General features: G+C 35.3%; 1 protein-coding gene across 1 annotated transcript; it reads right to left on the reverse strand.

The window, feature by feature from the left end:
- Positions 1-4,567: 4,567 nt before the first annotated feature.
- Positions 4,568-16,952, reverse strand: LOC126823221 (peroxisomal membrane protein 4). The gene is made up of 4 exons (XM_050551888.2): positions 16,810-16,952; positions 13,871-13,933; positions 13,375-13,573; positions 4,568-5,567 (listed from the first exon to the last, which is right to left on the reverse strand). The coding sequence occupies exons 1-4, from the start codon at positions 16,902-16,904 to the stop codon at positions 5,316-5,318; spliced, it is 609 nt and encodes a 202-aa protein (XP_050407845.1). The 5' UTR covers positions 16,905-16,952; the 3' UTR covers positions 4,568-5,315.
- Between the last annotated feature and the right edge of the window lie 1,076 nt (positions 16,953-18,028).

Here is an 18,028-nt window from a genome sequence, read left to right on the forward strand (position 1 = left end):
ACTCCCCGGTCCGAGCTACCCCTATACCCCAAATTTCAGACTCGGGGCAGACCTAGTGTAGCCGCAAACCCCGAACAGACCGGCTTCGCTCAGGGGTCATAACTCCGAAACCGGAAGTGGTAGACTAACGCCACCTGGCCTATGTTACTCCCCGGTCCGAGCTACCCCTATACCCCAAATTTCAGACTCGGGCAGACCTAGTGTAGCCGCCAACCCCTAACAGACAGACTTCGCCCGGGGGTCATAACTCCCACCGGAAGTGGTAGACAAACGCCACCTGGTCTATGTTACTCCCCGGTCCGAGCTACCCCTATACCCCAAATTTCAGACTCGGGGCAGACCTATTGTAGCCGCCAACCCCGAACAGACCGGCTTCGCTCGGGGGTCATAACTCCGAAACCGAAAGTGGTAGACTAACGCCACCTGGCCTATGTTACTCCCCAGTCCGAGCTACCCGTATACCCCAAATTTCAGACACGGGGTTTGATGTAGCCGCCAACCCCGAACAGACAGACTTCGCTCGGGGGTCATAACTCCGAAACCGGAAGTGGTAGACTAACGCCACCTGGCCTATGTTACTCCCCGGTCCGAGCTACCCCTATACCCCAAATTTCAGACTCGGGGCAGACCTAGTGTAGCCGCCAACCCCGAACAGACAGACAGACAAACGACAGTCACAAATATATATACTATTCAAAAAAAGTAGGGGATATTTGATTTTGGGGGCATAATACTAAAATATGCAAATGACTACGAAAAAAGTCACTATAGAACCTAACAGAAGAAACATTTCCAGTTACATGTGACGCCCAAACGCACCAATAGCTACCGCATGGAATGCAGGTGATGCTTGGGATCATCATGGGGGTCCAACCCAAGATTTGCACGACTCTGACTTTGAATGTTACAGTCATTGTGGCATTGAATTCCAGGGTGGAAACATCAGTTTAATTGTTTTAGTGACCAGAAAACAAATTTTGATATGCGTCGGCTTACCCAAAATGAAAGGTTACGTGCCCTTGGCATGCTACAGATCGGCACAACACAGGCGGTTGTGGCGCGGACGATGAATGTTTCTCAGTCTGTCATAAGCAGGCTATGGTCCAGATACCGTGATACACAATCTGTACAGGACAGACCACGCTCAGGTCGACCAAGGGCGACAACTCAAGCCCAGGATCGATTTATCCGTACCTTGGCCTTGAGAAATCGTGTCATCACAGCAAATCAGATCAGCGCTCGTCTTCAAACAGACACTGGTGTGAGAGTGAGTGGCCAGACGATTCGGAATCGACTGCATAGGGGTCACCTTCGCGCCCGACGTCCTCGCGTGATCCCTTGTTTGAGAGATCATCACATTCAGGCAATACGTCGTTGGTGTAGGGATCGTCAACACTGGGATAATCGACGCTGGAGCAATGTGATGTTTTCAGATGAGTCAAGGTTCACTGTTGATTTTTTGGACAGACGTAGGAGGGTGTGGCGTCGTCGAAACGAGCGCTTCCAAGACGTTAACGTCATCAGACATGATCGATTTGGGGGTGGTTCTGTTATGGTGTGGGGAGGCATCACTGTTGCTGGAAGAACGGCTTTACATGTTGTTGCAGGGCGTGTTACAGGCCAGTACTACCGGGACAACATCTTGGCAGTCCATGTTGTGCCGTTCGCACGACGTCATGGCCGCCGTTTCATCTTCCAGGATGACAACGCAAGATGTCACAGGGCCAGGATCGTTACAGGTTACCTCCAACAACAGAACATCACCACATTACCATGGCCAGCACTGAGTCCCGACCTCTCCCCCATCGAGCATGTCTGGGACATGCTTGGACAGAGGTTACGTCAACGTCAACAACGTCCTGCCAATGTCCAAGAACTTGCTGCTGCGTTGCAACAGGAATGGGACAATCTGGACCAAAATGACCTTAGACGTCTCATTAGGAGTATGCCACGTCGGATCAATGCTTGTTTGGCAAACAGAGGAGGATTTACCCTTTACTGACTTGGTTGTGATGCTGTGGTAACTTTGCTGTTTGACCCCGGGTATCATTTTACCCTTATAATGGTCAGTCTGTGCCTTACTTAGTCTAACGATCATTTGGAATAAATCGATGAATGTGAACTTCATTTCATTTTGTCATTTGTTTCTTCGTCAGTTTCATTAGGTGACTTTAATAACACTTAAAAATCAAATATCCCCTACTTTTTTTGAATAGTATATATAGATTGACTAGCAGGATACCCGCTCGGGGGTCAACTCCGAAACCGGAAGTGGTAGACTAACGCCACCTGGCCTATGTTACTCCACGATCCGAGTTACCCATATACCCCAAATTTCAGACTCGGGGCAGACCTAGTGTAGCCGCCAACCCCGAACAGACAGACAGACAGACAAACGACAGTCTCAAATATATATAAGATAATATTAAAATCATTTCAAAATTATGTTTTTGTGGTTTGTGAAGTACACAACAAAATTGATTATTTTTATATTTTATTTGCAATTATATGGGTGAAATTATTTCCATCGTATGGTGTGCCCAATACCTTTATGTATGGTTTGCACACAAGTTGTCAAGTTTTTCTTGTAGATCATTTGTTGTTTTTGGGTGGTTGTCCGCATGAGTATTGCAGGAGTGCAGTCTTGACATTGCTGTGATCCAGACGGAGATGTTCGAGAGCCTGCCAGATTGTGGGGTCTGATATTCCCAGCAGGGAACTGAACACCCTGTTCCAAGACTCGCATAGATTGTTAGTGCGAGAACCGCCACCAAGTGTTGTCAGATGAACGTTCCAGAGTTCTGCTGGGAATAGGGGTGGTATAGGAGATTTTAAATTGTAGTGCCATGACTTCAGTTGAGATTGATCAGATAATTGCATTTCACTTGAATGATTACAATAACTGATGCTATGTTATTCCTAGTAAAAAGCAGATTATGTTATGTTAATTGTGTGGTCCATTGTCTTAGTTGGTCATCGTATTTTTTTTTTAAAATAATAATATTTTATTTTTCAAATATTTTTTAATAATAATAATAATAAAAAAAATAAATAAAAAGGGGTTTTTTTTGTCCGTTTTTAAAGGAGCTAAATCGCTAACATTTGGGACCTAGAAATTGACAAAAGTGGGTTGCAACGCATATAATACTGTAATATGAATGTATATAAACTGATTTACATTCAATGGTTTCCGTTTTTACTCCAATTTCAAATCAGCAGTCTCAATCGAGTGCAGATTTCTAGCGTCTGGTTATTCCAGTCTACATACGCCGTTTGATTTGGTGCAATGTGTCTAGCCTCGTCCCTCGAGACTCTTGTTACAACTGGGGCTGAAGCCCATTATGGTACACGATTCGTGTACCAATGGTAAAATGTTTATTTTGTCTTACATATTGGATATCAAAAGCCCATCTTTTTCCGGTAAGATCACAACATCAATGTTGATTTAATTTGACAAATAAATCGTGTTTTCAATGTTGAAGATTTTGGATGATATTGAGTTAGAGACTTAGCTACTTTAATTTAAGTCCAAGGGGGTTTTGACCGGAGGGGGTTTTGACACGGACCCAAGCAAAACAGTAGGACGTTAAACCCCATTTCATTTCTGTTTAATGTCATAAAAGCCATCAATAAGGAAATGAAATCGGGTTCAACGGCCTACGTTTCTGCACCGACTGTGCTAATGAAGACGGGCATACGCGTGCACGTGCACCTCGGATTTTCGTCCCATCCGACACTGTCCTTGCCAGGCCAACACTGGGAGCGAACTCGAGATCTCCTGGCTAGCAAGCCAGCGTCTTACTCACTGAGTCACCGCGGTTCCATGCGTTAGAGAGGGAACTTGGCCCGTGACAACTTGTGTATCTTTTTAATTAACTATAATACGACAGTTTTGGACTTGCAAAAACTGTGTATTTATTTCGAATGATGAGGACATATTGTCGACAATGGCATAAATCACCTCTTATAGATAATAGACGACACAAAATCTATTAAATCAGATTATTGTATTTCTGTTTGAAGTGCACGAGCAAGTTGATTTGTTGGGCGACGATATTATCGGTAGATAGTATTCCGCTGCCATGACATTGTGTATGTGTACATAGGAAGATCTATAACTTTGGAGATCTTCGACGGTCCATTCAGAATTTGTGTATATGACTGCGTGCACATTTTGACACAGATCTGTAAATCCATTGCTGAAATATAAATGCTTTACGACTCCATGCGAGGTGTACGTTTTATCATAGCCTAAAACAGCAAGCGGGCGCACGTAAAAGTGATTTGGACTCACCAGGACAGTTTTTGCAAATTCGATAATTAGCCGGGTATACTGGGATTATTTTGAATATGATATATAATATTAATTACATTTTGTTGATGGTTTTTATTTAGCAGAAAGAATGAGACTTAGGAAAATTTCGACAGTGTTCATTTATAGCCATCAATTTTTAAAAAAAAAAAACCATCTCTCAAGCAACGCCAAAGGTTTGTTAAAAAATATATAGATGTAAATATTTTTTCATAATTTTTTTAAGATTTATAGTTTACTATAAAATAATTATCGGGCATTTAGAAATTAAGATATTTATTTTCAAAACTTTTGATTTTATTCACATATGCATACATTTTCAGAATACATTGTCACTGCTACCCTTATTATTTGCAACAAATGCCAGGCATTATATCACCAATTTGCAGTTGACCTAGGGTTTAAAAATAAAAACAGGCAACTTATTGCATTTTAAATGTAATTTAGATGATGAGGGCAATAATTCTGGTATTAATAGTAAGTTGCATGACAGTAAATTCGGACTGGCTAAAGGGATTTTCTCAGAGAGAGAGAAATGGAACTTAGTGTCTACTCAACCCAAACTAGGTCATTTTGGGACTAAGATTTGGTACAATTTCATTTCAATAATTTGCTTGCGCAGGTAAAAGTCAGGCAAGCTACCCAACTCCTTATCATGTACAAGTATGGAGTTGAAACCGTCCACTTAAGTCACTTGAGTTAGGATATGTTGAGTTAGGATCTGAAGGCATGCATTAGATCATTTACCCCCCCCCCCTTTCTCGAAACAAGTTTGAACCACCTGAGAAATGGTTATTTAAAATATAACATGTAGCTGTACAAAAAATAATCTAAAACGTCTATTCAAATAAAATAGATATAATGAGTCATAAACATTATGAGTGCGGTAGTTACATTCTATGGCAAAATAATTTCATAAAAAGACATATTTTTATAGGAGAAAAAATCACTATTTACATGGTTTAAAAATATATATTATCAAACTAAATATATAAAATTTTCATCAAGGCTTGTTATGGATAATAAAGTCCTTAAGATCATGCCACTTGTTACTATCAGTATATAAATATGTCATAGAAGATCTTAAGGAAGGCTGTAATGTGTCCTTTTCATGTTCAAAAAGCCAGAGAACTATTCCCCACACAAGTGCTGCAAACATGGGAAAGGCATCTTTCTTGGGTTTAGGTATGTATCCTTTCTTCACAGCTAATTGTGCTAAACCATATATTATTCTTGATAGAAGATACAAGTTTATCTAAAAAAAAAAAATATAAAAAAACCCATTAATGACCTTGGACTAACTAATCTAGTCTGTTCCAATTTTAAGCTTATATGACTACAATAATCAGCAAGAAATTTTATACCCTATTCTATAATTAAAAGGCTTTATATTTAAAATATTTTAGTTTAATTAAAAGATATATTTCCTAAGTAAATACTTCAATAAATATCTTCCAGATACTGTACTTCCATATAAATTTTGGAACACTACAAATTTGAATGTAGCTGCCATTATGTATTTCACTTGCAAGACAATGAGTGCTGAACACCTACATATACAATGCAACATTACATAATTCAAGATGGCATAAGTGTCAGAGCTATCTCCAAAGGGTTGGCATCACATTACAATCCTGAGACTAGCAGATCGTTTACAGTAGACAGGGTCCACCATAGATTGGCTAAAGCCTGGTTTGGCAATGCTTGGACAAGACTGGCACTTTATCCAGCAACATCTGCATGGCAGACATCCTTATGTTGGATCAATTCTTACTCAACGTGTCATAAGATCCAATGTTTGAGCATGATAATACTCACATGCATACAGCACACGTCTCCATGAACTTCAGTACCCAAACAATGAGGCAGTGCATGAAAGGCCAGCCCTCTCTACTGATCAATCACCTATTGGGCATCTAAGGGACAAGCAGCCATCCCATTTAGTGGCTTATCTGCTCCATGCGCTAATTTTGCATGGTGGGTGTAGCTGCTGGAAGTGGACATACGTTCTTACTTTGGATTTTTACGCCTTGTGCCTACCTTTTGGTAAATGTCCAGCATACATTCATGCCAAAAATCATATTTCAACAACATTACATTTTGCCAACACTTCTAGTCAAATCAGTGCTGTGTTTTTATTGTGTCTCAATAAGATTTGAATCAAGCATTGTTCTTTCAAAGCAAATTTATTATTTATTCAAAATCATTCTTAAAACTTAAACCAAAAATCAATTTGAATTGAAGAACAGAAAAGAAAAATATTATAGCGTTAACCGCTTGTAAATTTGTCGTTTTAATTGGGTTTTATTTGCAAATAATGACTGACAAGTAACATAATGGCTAGAAAATTAGGTAGAAAAGTTAGTAGAATTCTGTCTGGCCTAGTCATTTACATGTAATATGGATAGATCCTGTTAATAAGTTCAGACAAATAGCTTGAAGTTACTGCATACCAAGAGGCAAATTGGAAAACAAGTGAAAAACGAGTCTGTAGGATAGGTTTTGTATGAAGTGTAAATGAATCCCTTCTTTCTAATATCTGTCTAGAGATAAACTCCAATGCATTTATCAAGACAAACTAAATGAGAAAGAATCTTAAAATAGACCAAGAGTCAGGAATCCTATATGTTTCAATGTGATTTACACACACACACAGAGAAAAAAATATTCATTCCCAGACAGTGGCTGTAAGACAATTTGCCAGGATGAAATCCTAAAAGTATTAAAAAATGAGTTTTCTGAAAATATCATTAGATCACTGGAAAGAATTGGTATGGGTTTACCAAAGTAAAGTCTGCACTATTAGACTTAGAAAGTTTTATACTACAAAACATTTACATCTATTTTGAAATAAACATTAATTGATCAATAATGCTGATGATCAACATATGAAGGCACATGTAAAGTTATTCCACTCCCATTTGTTAAAGATACATTAGTTAAGAGTTTGATAAAGAGTTGGTCATTCTTACTATAATAATTCAAAAATAGACGATGAAAAAAAAAAATATTGAAAATTTCATTCAAATTACTTCATTCTCAGCCAAGTTATCATTGTTTGTAGTTTTGACAAGATGCGTGCAAAGTGGTAACCAGGGCACTGGTATAATCGGGACTTAGCCTCGCTTTCCCATTTTTAAATTAAATTTTTAAATGGCGAACCATTTTAATCTAGTTAAAATCTTGAGTATCCGATGCCATCGAGAGGCGATTATAGTTTTGTTTTGTTAATAAATTTTTAATTAATAGTTTATATTACATTTCAGGCCTAAAGAAAGACCTGCAATAGGCAGATTTAGCCTCTTGCATAGTGGATGTTTAATCTTATTAGTTCCGAGTGGATAACTAAAATTTCAAGTTTTGGTATTGACTTTTAAATATTAATTCTCAAGCATACTGCATTAAGGCATTGTATGTAATAAGACCTCATAGCATGCCATGGTTCACACCACTTTCTTTGCTATTACATTGCTCACGAAAGAAAATTAAAGAAGGTGCTCCACCAAATGATATATAACCATGACATCGACTGGAATCAACATTTAAAGACATACCTCTGTTCAAACACTACAGCACACAAAATTTAAGATTGCATTTGTGATGTCACTGGCACAATCAAAGATAGGTTGCCAGGCAACAAAACATACGCCCACAGCAGCTAAATCGTTCGAGCAGTTGACAAGGGTTGTCACATATTTATTCTGTTGTAGGTAATTAGGGGAATTTAATAGACAATTTCACACAGATTACATTATAATTTTCGTCGTTTGAGGGTTCACAAGGTTCTAAAAACTAAAACAAGGGCCGTAACTATGGAAGTAATCTACAGAAATTGTTCAAATTCGACAGGCTTTTTCGTTTTACTAATTCAAATAATCAATATAAATTTCATACAGATCGAATGATAACTTTTGTCGTTCGAACATTCACAAAGTTCAACAAAGTAAATCAAGGGCCATAACTCTAGATGTAATTAACGGAAATTTGCTGAAACTCAATAGGCTTGTTCGTTTTACTAATTTAAATGATACGTATAAATTTCATACAGATTGGATAATAACTTTCGATGTTAGAGCATTTACAAGGTACAACAAAGTGAAACAAGGGCCATAACTCACGGCATAATTAACGGAAATTGCTGAAATTCAATAGACTTGTTTGTTTCACTAATTTAAATGATGCATATCAATTTCAAACAAATCGGATGATAACTGTTGTCATTAGAGAGTTCACAAGATTCAACAAAGTGAAACAAGGGCCATAACTCTAGAGGTAATTAAAGGAAATTGCTGAAATTCAATAGGCTTCTTTGTTTTACTAATTTAAATGATGCATATAAATTTCATACAGATCGGTTGATAACTTTTGTCATTAGAAAAAAATGTTTTACTCTGAATACATGAACTCAATGCCTTATCTAAAATACCTGATTGGTAGTATAATAAATAAATGTAAAATCTTTCTTATTTTTGTTACTTCAAGATATATTTCTTTGAAAATCAAGTTCATAAAAATTTTGTTTAGAAAATATATATTCAAGCAACAGGGAAAATATATTTTGTAACCAAAACATTATACCTTATGATATTCTTCAAGAAGAGGACAAAATGACATGAAGTTGGGATTAATGTCCTACTTTTCTAGACAGACATATGTGCTATTAAGCTGAGGGAAATTTTGCCTGAACAGTGACGCTATGGCCTACTCTTATTTCAAATTCTAACTGTCAAGGGTTCTTTTATCATCTAATCCGACCGGATAGACCATGTCCTTGTCAGGGCCTCCATCCTGCACCACTGACAAGGGGAAACCACACCGGAAAATCTTGACGAGTACACATTATACAATACAAATGTCCATGCAGGAGCCCTGATGAATGACAGTGAGAGATGAGCATACTAGCAAGAGTCCACATAACTATGCAAAAGAGGATATAAGCACACACCGAAATCTCAACAGCAAAAGTTATTTATTGCCAGTTTATTATTTAATTTCGGGCTGTTCAAAAATGTCACCCCAAAAAAACATTTCTACTAATAAAATTCTATAACATTATCAAGAGCAATAAGTCTATCAGTCATTATTGGGATTAGCTTATATGAAAATTGAAATGTCTCTAGTAGAATGTTCACAAGATTCTACATAGTGATCACAGGTAACAGCTCTGAAAGTTCTTATAAGAAATTGCTGGAAACCATAGGCCTTTTAATGTCACTAATGTGAACAATGCATAGTTTAAACAGATAAAATGAAAAATGTTGGTAATAGTGTCTTCAAGAAATTGTGGACAGTGAATGGACTGATAGATATATGGCCATATTTCAACATGGCTATATAGAAATACATTTAGTGACCTACTTGGGTGCTTTACATATGTACCAGTATATTAAAAGGATATTATTAATGCAATGGAAACAAAATAAAATAATATGGGCACTCAAAGTTAGTTTAGATCATTTAAGAGAAATCGTTATCTATTTTAAATTAAAAGTGTGGTTATAATTGAATACATGTGTTAGATTATTATACTTCTATAGTGGGCGTACTTCAAACGGCAAGATAAACAGTGTATGTCAACAGGTGCATTAACATTTCACAAATTAAATAATAAATTACAAATCAGCATTCCTGTTTTACCACCTCAAAGTATAAATGTAATTACTATATCCTGCAAACACATATTAAAGAATAATATGAAGGTAGACATGAAAGCAAGGAAATTACTAATATGTACATGTAGGTAGGAGTGGAAAGCAGCAACAAATTTCCTCTCATGTATAGATATATCAAGATAAACAAACAGGGGGTGCCGGGGAGTCTGAACACCCTCTTAGGCCCCAAAATAATGGAGTAGCACCTTTAAATTCCGGAAGTGATAGATTAAAATTTGTGGACATAACACCCTACTTGGAAATATCCCAGCTACACCACTGACAACAAATGCAATCAAAGCAAGAAATTCTATTTAATTCTTTAGTGGTTTTGAATAAATATAAGAAAGATTAAATTGCTTAGTACAGCTGTTGAGGCAAACCTTTAAAATTTAAGGGAGGGGCCCTCTTTGATTTTGTTCTAAATAAAGTGTTAAGTTTCTCTGGTTTGTTATTTTGATTAATAATTGAACACATGCTCTATGATTAAATTTATAATTTCAGGACATCTGACAGTGAAAATATTTGACGGAATAGAGAAGGAGCCTTGCTGTGCAGGAGAAAATATGAAAAGTTCTTAAAGGGCTCATCACTGAGTAATCTTAGCAACATAAAATACAAAACTTCAAACACAAATATAGCTGGGCGATATTTTATAAAATGTGAATGATTTCAGTTTATCACCTTTTTCATATAAATAAACATGCATAAGAAGTTGGACCTACCCCCTGAGGATTTACTTGAAACTTTGTAGTCAATATTCTTAAAAAATTAGGCATAAATACAGTACCGGTACCATATTTACAAACAAAATTTAATGAGCAGGTTCAAACATAGATCTATATCACAAAGACTTGCTAAAAATGTTCGTCAATGCTGTTGTTGTTTATTACAATTTTATCTTCCAATACATCAGTTATGATATTTGATTTGATTAAGATTATTTAAATATGATGGAGGCATAAAAAGGAAAAAAAAAGGTAAAAAAAAAACAGTTTGTGTCGTTCTATCGACCGTGTATGTTTTTATAGCTAAGGATATGATATGAGTATGAGGCTATTCATTTACCCTTGCAAACCCGTTTTTACTCATTCAAGCATATGCCTTCTTGAAAATGAATTTTACTATACAGTGCCCAACGGTACTTTCAATATAGTTGGCATTATTCATATTTCTGTTATTTCAATCAGAAAATATCATCCAGAAAAATCAAAATCGCAATATATCTCAGAATGTTTAGTTTTTCGATATTTTTCTGAAGATGTTATATTTGACAGTTTTTATTTCTCCGACAGCTTTATATGGAAAAACTAAATATTGCTCAGCTCTTAAACACAAATATTCAGACTTTTCAAAATATACGCTAGCTAATCAGACAAGAGAAAGAACAAAGGGAGATCAATCAGTGCCTGCTCTCTTCCTTTCAAGATTACATAATTTTAACAACAAAAAAATCACTGAAATCTATTTCTAAACTTGGCAAGAACAACCAGGGTTGCAATGATCCAGTCAAATCTGAATTGCCAAACATTGTAATATGGAAATATTATATAGCAAAAGGAATTCAAGACGTATGTTTTATATTTAAAATTGTATATATTTTATGAAATGAAATAGAGTTTAATGTTCTACACAGACTGGGCTAATGAAGACGGATATGTTTTATGACAAAAAAATATGTACCGGTAATTACCTCAGCAAAGCCTATTAACATAGCAACTTGTCATTCTTCTTCTACTTTTAATATGTTTCAAGAATATTTAGAAAAGATATCTGAAAGGTTGTGTCCTACTTTTATAGTCTGAAATTACAAGTGCTATTAATTTTTCCATGTGATATGTAGCCAAATTTCTGTAGAAAATTTTAACTAACACCACAGAGAAATCAACAACAAACTCAAATAATTAGTTGCATAACAACCATGTTTCAGTAATTTCTGACTCTGAAAGTCTTATTTAATATCGTTAGCTTCACCAATCACTGTTTTTCCTTTAGACTGTTTGTCGTCTTCTCATTTTATACATAGTTCTGTTGTAATTTTTACTCCAATTCATGTTACAGCAGAGGTTGGTTTAAGAGTCAAGATATGGGCAACATGTTCTCACTGGTTGATTTCAATGGCATATTTACTGTACTTACTCACATGCATTTGTTTTCTAATTTTTATTGTACATTAAGAAAAAAAAAACGTCTAAAGAGTTAATATAATAATAAATACATATATTAGTATTATCTACTGTGCTTCCTAACTAAAAGCAGCAAGGTGTCAAAAGTAAGGTCTAAATTGTATTCTTTAGATAGTAATCTATACTATCTTGACCTTGATACTCATGGATAAAAACAAGTTATACTTCACAAGCTGACTGATGTTTAAGATAGAAAAAAGTGAAGTGAAGAAATCAATAGAATGTTATAAGAACTTAAGATGACCATATCTAATTTTAGGATTGATCAATTTAAATAATTTTGTAACCAATGTTTTTTTATATATAATGATAAAACCATGTCCTAATGTACGAAATGTTGTGGAATATGGTGGCTTTAATACAACACTTGATCATTATACAAAAGAATTAAATCTAGATTTTGATAGATAGACAGAACTACAAAAGATCATGTATGTTGTCAATTAAATACATACATTAGATTAGAGCAAATAAATAGTTTGATATAAACGTTTTGATCATGTAGCATTACAGTTTATAACACATTTAATCTCAACAGAGTTGCCTCCCTTATTAATATCAAATAATAGGGTTGAAATGAAATGGTGTTTAAAGTTCCACTTTTCTACGCCAACTGTGATCATGCAGAAGGGCCTGCAGTGTGATATATCCTGAGGAACTTTCTTGGCCAACACCAAGATAGAACCTTAAGAATACATGTTATTAATTCTGTTCTAACTGATTTACCAAAGTAAAATGAAGTTGTTAGAGTACAATTTTTCAGCTCCCGTTATACTTTCATGGGAGTACATAGAGCGCAATGCGATGTGTTATTTGCTTGACAAAGACTTGTCAAAATGTGCTTAAAAATAGAATTTTGTGTATTAAATTTTCCAGCATACAATTCAGCATCCCCTCGGTTATTATTTCTTTCCAGTAGAAGACTGAGTCTTAAAAACTGGCCAGGTCATCCAATGCCTACAAACTTGAAAACTACTTATTCCTTTTTTGACAGGATTTTATCCAGTCCAGCAACCCATTTCTTTCTCGACAGTCCCAGCCTATTGGGAATTGTGCAAATGCCCATATATGGACAATTTGTTATTATTTCTTCCACCACCTTAACATTAAATGTACATGCCAGCCATTAGATTTGGTGTTGTAGAACCATGAGCTACATAAAACAAAATATTGTCAATTTGAAAATGAACTTGCTCAGATGTAAATTAAAAGTGAGAGAACTTACTTGTTCATTAACTTTATTATATCGACCGAATATAAGATAACCAGCACAAAAAGCAGCTATGAAAGACTGGGGTTGATATTTCTGTGTCTGTACATACTGCATTATTGTTGTCAAAGTTTTATAAGACAGAACAAATAAACCTAGATTCTTGGAATGTGTGTAAGTTGCTTGTAAAATTGTTATGAGCTTATTTCTGAAACTAAAATATAGTAATATTATTGGATAACGTCAAGTCATTTTGAAACTAGATACATATATTCCTGCATAAGAAGTTAAAGGAGTTATTCACATTTAAAAGCAAAGCGATTGTTCAAGGTGAAAGGCTAATTATGAAAAAAAATGGCATTAGCAAAAACAGGAATGATTTACTTTTTACTGAGTAAAATTAGACTAAGACAAATTTGGAGATGAACTGAAGTGATATTCACTAGAAAATGGAATGTGTCCACACAGTGATTTCTATTCTAACACATATTGAAAAATATAGAATGCTTACCTGTCACTTTTAAAAAGAAATGTCATGACCAATGCATGTGGAAATCGTACTTTTGCTCCATATCTAAAATTGAAATAAAAATCAACTTAATAATACACATACCACAAGCAGTTTTTTGTATTTTGTTTCGCAAACATGAGGTCTCACCCCCATTCGCACCCCCAATGGTTTAACATAAATTGTTATTATATCTAAATCATGATTCTATGTATAGACCTAAAGTTTTTAATGTAGACAGATACCATTACCCATTTCACAAAACAAATCAACATACCAATAATATTAATTCAACAGTTTTATTATTTACCCTAACCCACCAGGTTTAGCAATTTTGGAATAGGAGTAAATAAATGTATGAATAAGGTATAAAAATTGGACATTTTTGTCGGTGAGTTAGCCTTAAACACCTTGTAAATAAAGGTTTTGTAACACCATTAATTTTATAGTAGAATAGGAATTATAACTAAATCATTTGTTGCTATTTATTTGATTATGGTCTTTGTAATAAGTTTATATTCCATTAAAAGCGGATATATTATGGAATACAGAATTTTGGATCATATTAGGCCTATTAGTTGCATACTATCAAATGACCTGTAATGGGGATATGGATAAACATTCATTTATCACATCCAATACAATAGAACTTCATTTAGATTTTCAGTTATACCTTTATTTATCAATTTGCTATTTCATTAACTATGCAGTTCAGAGCAGTGGCGGCGACAGATTTAGTAGCATGTATATCTAAAAAACGCATGATTAAAAAGAAATTACTATCATTAATATTTTCACTTGCTGTAATTTTTATCAGATTATTAATATTCGTTTACAAGTGGTACACATGTCATTCTGAATTCAGATTTGGGCAACTCTCTATAATGTTTTGTATAAAATAGTCTTGACAATCTAGGCTTATTGGTCAGTTGATGAAGGTCAGTAGTCAAATAAAAGCAAGTAAAGTGGACTCTGTCAAATCCGACATCATACGGGATCGTTACAATATGTCGGATCACCCAGAGTGTCGGAATACCCAGTTTTCTCAAAACCATAAATATTGTAACTTTGAAAAATGGAAGTATTATCATAAGGCCGTGTTGAATTGATTCCTTGTTTCTCCTGCCACCACTCTGGCAATCATGTGCGGTAGTGCGGTAAACACAACACAAAGTGGGTTTCAAAACACAAAGTGGTCTGGCATAATACCTATATAGTCTGAGGGTTGTGTACCATTTTTAATAATATTATAAATAATCTAGTTATATTATTGGTTAGAATAAAAACAAAGATAATATTTATTTAATTAAATAAATTTAATAACAAACTAAAATTTAGTAACAAGTGGCTTCTTTGTTTAACTTTTTAAAAAATGAAATAACCATATTTTGATATAAATTTTCCGTATTCTTGTGTTACAATACAATGGAAACATTTCAGTTAGACGAAATTTGATTTGCTTGTTGAGTTATAGATGGTTTCGACAATATCATCGAACGTGAAAGTGCTGGGAATACACACCAAAGTCGAGTCGAGATAAGTAAATTTGCGTACCGGTCAGCCTAATTTATTGATGTTCAAGGAAATAATAGTGGTCCCGTTCCTTCGTTAATTTATTGATGTTCAAGGAAATAATAGTGGTCCCGTTCGTTCGTTCGTTAAACTCCAGAAACAAACGAACGGGACCACTATTATTTCCTTGAACATCAATAAATTAGGCCGGCCGGTACGCGAATTTACCTATGGCCCGGCATAGCTCACCATTTTGTAAGGCGTGCGTTATTTATTACACAAGATATGATTGGGTAATACTTGAATAATAATGACATGTGTTATAATTTTAGCCAATGAAAAAATTGATTATTCAGGTTCCCGGTTGAATATTAGCGACTGTCTTACAGTTTATAATATGCTTTCTCATTAGCCGAAATGACTGCTACACGCGCCATTTTGCGGAATTCATCCAATCATATACAGTGTAACTTATTCCATAGTATGCGGGCCCCTACATGTGTATTATCAACCGGATCCATTCACTTGATTTGATATTTGTTTATTCGGTGCAATGCCTATTTTTTGTCTTGTCCGCAGGTTTATCTTGTAGATTTTTGTTTTGCGTGAAGTGCGGCCCCCCTGCACTTACTTATTTAGTTCGTAACGAGGAATAAACAACGAGAATTAACTTCTGATGTTTGGTAGAATTTTTTTTAGATGTTATTAACGTAATTTTTTTAATATTTTTTGGGGTGTTAAAAACGTAAGCGCACGATTTTCGGGGTCCTCGACCTAAGCGCGGGGGCGAGGAGAAACAAGGAATCAATTCAACACGGCCTAATGTAGCTTCGAATCACCAGAATGTTATTCCCTTTAAAAATGATAAACCTTTCTGTACATTCAAAATTTTATTACATTAATTTTTATTTCATTTAACATGCGTAGCCATTTTGAATAGGTCAAGTCTGTCGTTAATTTATCTTCTTCGCCGTCTCAAACAAGTGGTACCTGGAATTATTTTATTTGTCCAATTACCTAACTGCCGAGATCATATTCATAAACAAAATATATTTGATTTTGAAACAAGCAATATATGGCACCAATTACTTGAAAAATCAATGCGTATGACTTAAAAGTTATTAAGCCTTTAGCACTTGGACCACCTGAAACTGGTACTCCTTTTAGAGCACTCCAAACTTAACTGCTGGAGCCAAAGAGAATAACTAATATGTTGCTCCAATGAACTAGTATATGCAGTCCTATAATGCTGTTTCAGGTAGTCCAGGTTTTGCCATGCGACAGAAGTACTGCCCCATGACAAAGTTCACAAAGTCCATGTTTGATGTTTCTAGTCATATAGAGTCCATAGTGCAGAGGCTATAAATATTGTCTGGATCAAAAAGAAACTTAAATTAGATGCAAACTACATGTATGCTATTGGTACTTACACAATTCCATTTCGTAAACCTTTAATTAGTGCCAAGATTGAATGATATTGACCAGAAACTAAAAACTGGTTAATTGTTTGTATTGCCGCCGCCATTTTGAACGTCACCTGACCCCTTTCAACTTTCTCCCCTCCAATTGTGAAAAACATGAGATTATCTCCCTTCCCTTATTATTTTATGATTTTGAATTACTTAAACAAATTAAATATACATGTTCAATGAATATCAACAGCCAAAATTATATAGGCAATTTCAAATGGAAGAAATCCAAATCGAGGATCAAAGATGAATTAACTACAGGTAACAATAAAATAAACAAAGTTGAAATTCTGCACAGACCTGGCTAATGAACTACGGGTGTACGCCATACAGTGTGCTATGACCGAAATTTTGCCTGGACAGTGGTACTACGTCCTACTCTTATATCAAATTCCAACTTTTATGCAAACGCTGTGTACACAGACCTTGGTTTTTAGTCCCATCTGTATGACCAGACGTCCTTGCCAGGCCCTCTGTTCTCAACTAACACAAGGATCGAACCCAGGTACACTTACATGTGAGCCAGTGCCTTATTCCCTAAGCCATATTGAAGATCCTTACACATTTTGAAAATAAAGGGTTTTGAAATTTAGTGAGCATATATAAGATAGCATATATAACCCCATGATCAAAAACACACCTTTTATAGGTTTGAATGGTTAATTGCACCAGATATTATAAGGTACATGTATGTGCATACAAGTATAACCAAGATAGATACATACCAGTACTGGTATTTAAAAGATCTCCAGAAAAGCTGAAATTCTATAATATTCAATGTCCTGTTAATATTCTCCTCTCCTTGGTTTGGGTGGCCGAAATGGTCAATCGCATTCACTTTAGATCATAAGATCTGTCATTGAGTCAAGTGGCGTAGTGTGATTCCTAGCTTGGTCGTCTGTCCTGCCTCATGGGTTTTCTCCATGTACTCCCACTGCTAAAAACCCCAATGCACAAGCAAATTATTGAAATAAAATTCTCTCTTTGCAATCCTTGATACAACTAGTCAAATTGTAAATAATTGTTAAATTTCTTGCCCGATCTCTTCTTAACTCGGGAACTTCATTTGTTCAATTGCCTTAATATATCAAAGCCAAACATTCAATTTGTCTTATTTTCTTATTAAAAAAGTGATATCTTAACCACTAAGTAATTTCAAGATCTAAAATTTTCACAATTT

Source organism: Patella vulgata, chromosome 6, assembly GCF_932274485.2.
Source record: "Patella vulgata chromosome 6, xgPatVulg1.2, whole genome shotgun sequence".
In the NCBI taxonomy this organism is placed as follows: Eukaryota; Metazoa; Mollusca; class Gastropoda; family Patellidae; genus Patella; species Patella vulgata.

What these genes read in the sequence shown, in the direction of transcription:
- LOC126823221 (XM_050551888.2), bottom strand. Translation starts at nt 16,904, where the DNA reads ATGGCGGCGGCAATACAAACAATTAACCAGTTTTTAGTTTCTGGTCAA. An exon ending in TTTCTTTTTAAAAGTGACAG is followed by an intron (nt 13,574 to 13,870) that starts GTAAGCATTCTA and finishes ACTATATTTTAG; the next exon opens with TTTCAGAAATAAGCTCATAA. An exon ending in ATAATAAAGTTAATGAACAA is followed by an intron (nt 5,568 to 13,374) that starts GTAAGTTCTCTC and finishes TTTTTTTTTTAG; the next exon opens with ATAAACTTGTATCTTCTATC.